The 3978-nt window shown below is 46.6% G+C and overlaps 1 protein-coding gene across 1 annotated transcript in view; it reads left to right on the forward strand.

Moving 5' to 3' along the window:
• The first annotated feature begins 536 nt into the window (after positions 1-536).
• Positions 537-3978, forward strand: part of Ndufv2 (NADH dehydrogenase (ubiquinone) flavoprotein 2, 24kDa) — a 33277-nt gene continuing 29835 nt past the window's right edge. Inside the window, exon 1 of the mRNA XM_013036397.1 lies at positions 537-684. Within this exon, the coding sequence (XP_012891851.1) occupies positions 577-684 (108 nt within the window). The 5' untranslated portion in view covers positions 537-576. The remainder of the gene's footprint in view (positions 685-3978) is intronic.

A 3978-nucleotide genomic window follows, 5' to 3' on the forward strand; every position in this document is an offset into this window, starting at 1 on the left:
GGAAGGAAGCTCACCCCATACATCTAGGTTGGGAGATTTATCTTCCAAGGCCTAGGGAGAAGCTCACAGACGCTTTTACCTCTAGGTTGGCAGCTAAGCGGTGGTCTCAGTACCTGCCATTTTAGCCCCAAGGCGGCTTCCAATGAAGCTCAGCTCCCAGGCAAAGTCTCCGCCCACTGACGCCCATAGCTGCCCCTCCCCCTCCCCCCCCCCCCCCCCCGATTTTCACACACCCAGTCCTCAGCCATTGTGCCCTTGAGTGGGAAGTGATGTCCTAGAAGTCCAGATCAGACTACAGAGCACTACGGGAGAGAGCTAAGGGACTGCGGCCTCTCAACACCCCGCCCATCTCCCTCCCCGCCAAACCCGCGCGCCACCAAGCGTTCCTTTCCGCTTGGGGCCCGCACGCCCGACGTGCGTCCCGCTTGGGGGCGCGCCGTTCTCCCTGCGTCTGATCGGGGCCGCGCCCGCCCGCTGCGCGTCCCGCCCCGTCCCGCTCGGGGACGCGCTCGTCCGCTGTGCGTCAGTTCGAGGACGTGCACCCGCCCCCTCCCCCCCTCGCCGTGCTTTCAGGGTATGTTCTGCAGTCTCTCCTGGTACAACCTTGACCACCGTACAGTTTGGCCCGCCATGTTCTTCTCCCTGGCGTTTCAGGCCAGAGCAGCCAGCCTTACTGCCCAGTGGGTAAGAAAGCTCTAGATGAACTGGCCACTGGTGCCACTCTGACTCTTTGACTTCACTTAATTTGGGGCAGAGGAGGATTCTGAGCTCCGGACGAGCAGCAGCACCAAGGACGCTGAGGCCTTCTTCCGCCCTTCAGAGAAGCCTCGGGTCGGGAGAGGGGAGGCTGGGCCTCTGCATGGTGGCTTTCTTCTCTACTATGGGAAGTGTACGCCTAGTTGGATTATGAAAGGCGGGAGGGAGTGGACACTAGATGAAGGTTTTTGTTTTGCTACTGCCGGGAGCCTAAGCTTCTATTTGGTAAAATAGCTGTTTCTAGGATTCCTGGCTAGAGAGGTAGAGACATTTTATCTAGCGGTCGCGTTGCTATAAAACTAAGGCCTACTGGAGAAAACTGGCTTGCTTGTTGAAGGATTACTGAGTTTCTTCAGATCTAAATGAGGGTGCATTGGGTTGTTTACTGCAACTTGTGCTTTGAATATCCTAAGTGCTTGGTAAATAGTCGTACTAATAGTACCTCTAAAACTACACCCAAAGAATTATGGGAGTTTGATTGCCTTTAAAGGTTTAAGTACATCTCATATAGGCAAGGAAATTGAATTTCAAAGATGTTTGAACATAATTGAATTAAAAAAGAAACCAGGTTCCAGAAATGACTATCAAAACAGGGCATTTACCAACAAAAAGCCTAACTTATGGTTAGTTGGGATTTTTTTTTTCTAACAGTACAATAGATCTAGTCTGTTCTTAACAAAAGACAGGGAGGAAGGGTTTAGAGACCCGAGTTTGTATAGTAGACTACCATCTTTTGCAGTTAGGTGATCTTGAGATGTAAATCTTCCTGGCAGCCACAAAATGGGAACATTTCCACTTTAGTTAATCAGTAAACATTTGAAGGGCTTTTTATAGGTCATGCATTGCTTGGACCAGGTAATTGGATTATATAATAACACTATTTCCTGTGTGCCAAGCATTGTTTAAAACATTTATATATTATCTTGGTTTTTAGATTTGGTACTATGTTATTTTTCCTTATTACAGATTACAAATGGATCCAAACCTCTCTTCTTGTGGAGTTTGTCTCATATAAAAGAAAAGTTAAGATAGCTGGGCGCCGGTGGCTCACACCTGTAATCCTAGCTACTCAGGAGGCTGAGATCAGGGTTCAAAGCCAGCCCAGGCAAGGAAAGTCTGTGAGACTCTTATCTCCAATAAACCACTAGAAAATGGGAAGTGGCACTGTGGCTCAAGCGGTAAGAGTGCTCCCCTTGAGCTGAAGAGCTGAGGGACAGCGCCCAGGCCCAGAGTTCAAGCCCCACGACCGACCAAAAAAGAAAAGTTAAGGTGAATATGATATGGTGTAAAAATGTAGTGTTAAGAGATCAGGATAAGCCTATCCAGTTTGGTTTAAAGGTGGGGGTCAGATTTTTCCTACCGGTAACACAGATTGTTGGAGGAGTTGGAAGATATTCTAGGTGAGTAGGAAAACCCTTAAAAAAAAAACAAAACCCGACAACATAGGCAAGGAAAAAAGATTGGTGTTTGTTGAGCAGCCAACTCACTATTGAGGTAAAGTGTGTTCCCAAATGACCGGGGCAGGAACCAGATTTTGGCACTCCTTCCTTGCCATACCAACTTAATTTTATCTTAGAGGCAATAAGTTGGAAATGGTCACATTTCTGTTTTTGATAGCTCACTGGTTAGAGTAAGGGCTGAAGGGTTCTGAATAGAGCCATAAACATGGAGACTACAGAGATCACAGTTCGAAGCCAGCCTGGACAGAAAAGTCCAAGAGGCTCCATCTTCAAAGTAACCAAAAAACTGTTAGGGTTGGTGATGTGGCTCGAGTAGTTAAGTGTCAGCTGAGGTAGCAAGCCAAACATATGCGAGGCCCTGAGTTCAAATGTTGGTACAGTTTCCTTTTTTTTAATGAGTAAAAATGATGAATTACAGCATATTAGGCTTAGGATAGGCCTATTACCTTATGTTTAGCAATTAACCAAAATTTTCTGTAGTAGTAATACACTTTCTAAACTGTGCTTTTTTTTTTTTAATCTGTCTTGAGGCTTGAACTCTGGGCCTGGGCGCTGTCCCTCAGCTCTTCAGCTCAAGGCTACTGTTCTACCACTTGAGCTACAGCACTACTTTCGTTTCCTGAGTGGTTTATTCGAGATAAGAGTCTCACAGACTTTTCCTGTTCGGCCTGGCTTTGAACCAGATCCTCAGATCTCAGCCTCCTGAGTAGCTAGGATTACGGGCATGAGCCACCAACACCCAGCAGTTACTACTTTTTAGTTAGCTAATACTTCTAGTTTGGTAGGTATGAAGATTGTGGTGGCATTTTTAAAAGCATTTTATATTATTTCATTCATTGAGGATCTTTTATGTCCTTAATCATAGTTACTTTGAGATTGTTGCTTACTAATCTCTGTTTTGTTCCCCCTGACCCCCCTGGGCAGTGGGTTTTTTTTTTTTTTCATGCCCACTACACCATGGGGCATAATTTTGGATTGTACTCTCTGCATTGTGAAAGATCTAGAAGTTCTAGATCATGTTTTAGTCATTTAGAAAGGGTGGAATCTGGGAGTTTGGACTCAGGGCCTCAGGCCTTCTTGGTTTGCTTGGTCAGCTCTTGCTCTCACTTGTGCCACGCCTCCAGCCCAGTTTTTGTCAGTTGTGGGGCTTGAACTCTGGACCTGGGCACTGTCCCTGCACTCTTCAGCTCAAGGCAAGTACTCTACCACTTGAGCCACAGTGCCACTTCTGGTTTTTTGGTGGTTAATTGGAGATAAGAGTCTCACAGACTTTCCTCCCTGTGCTGGCTTTGAACTACATTCCTCAGATCTTAGCCTCCTGAATAGCTAAGATTACAGGCGTGAGCCTCTGGCGTGCGCCACTAGCACCTGGCTTCAGCCCAGTTTTTTACTGACTATTTTTTGGAGATCAACTCAAGTGGACTTTCTGTCTGGGCTGGCTTTGAACTTGGATCCTCAGCATCTCAGCCTCCTGAGAAGCTAGGATTATAAGCATGAACCACTGCACTTGGCTTACTTTAGTCTTTAAAGGTATGGATTTTGTTTTGTTTTGCTTTTATGCCAGAACTGGACTGAAACTTGGATCTCCTTAGCTTTTTTGGTTGGATCTCCTTAGCTTTTTTGGTTAAGGCTGGCACTCTACTACTTGAGCCACTTTTTTTTTTTTTTGGGTCTGGTTGTGGGGCCTGAACTCTGGGCCTGGGCGCTGTCCCTCAGCTCTTCAGCTCAAAGCTAGCACTCTACCACTTGAGCCACAGCGCCA

This window comes from Dipodomys ordii, unplaced genomic scaffold, assembly GCF_000151885.1.
Source record: "Dipodomys ordii isolate 6190 unplaced genomic scaffold, Dord_2.0 Scaffold283, whole genome shotgun sequence".
Taxonomy (NCBI): domain Eukaryota; kingdom Metazoa; phylum Chordata; class Mammalia; order Rodentia; family Heteromyidae; genus Dipodomys; species Dipodomys ordii.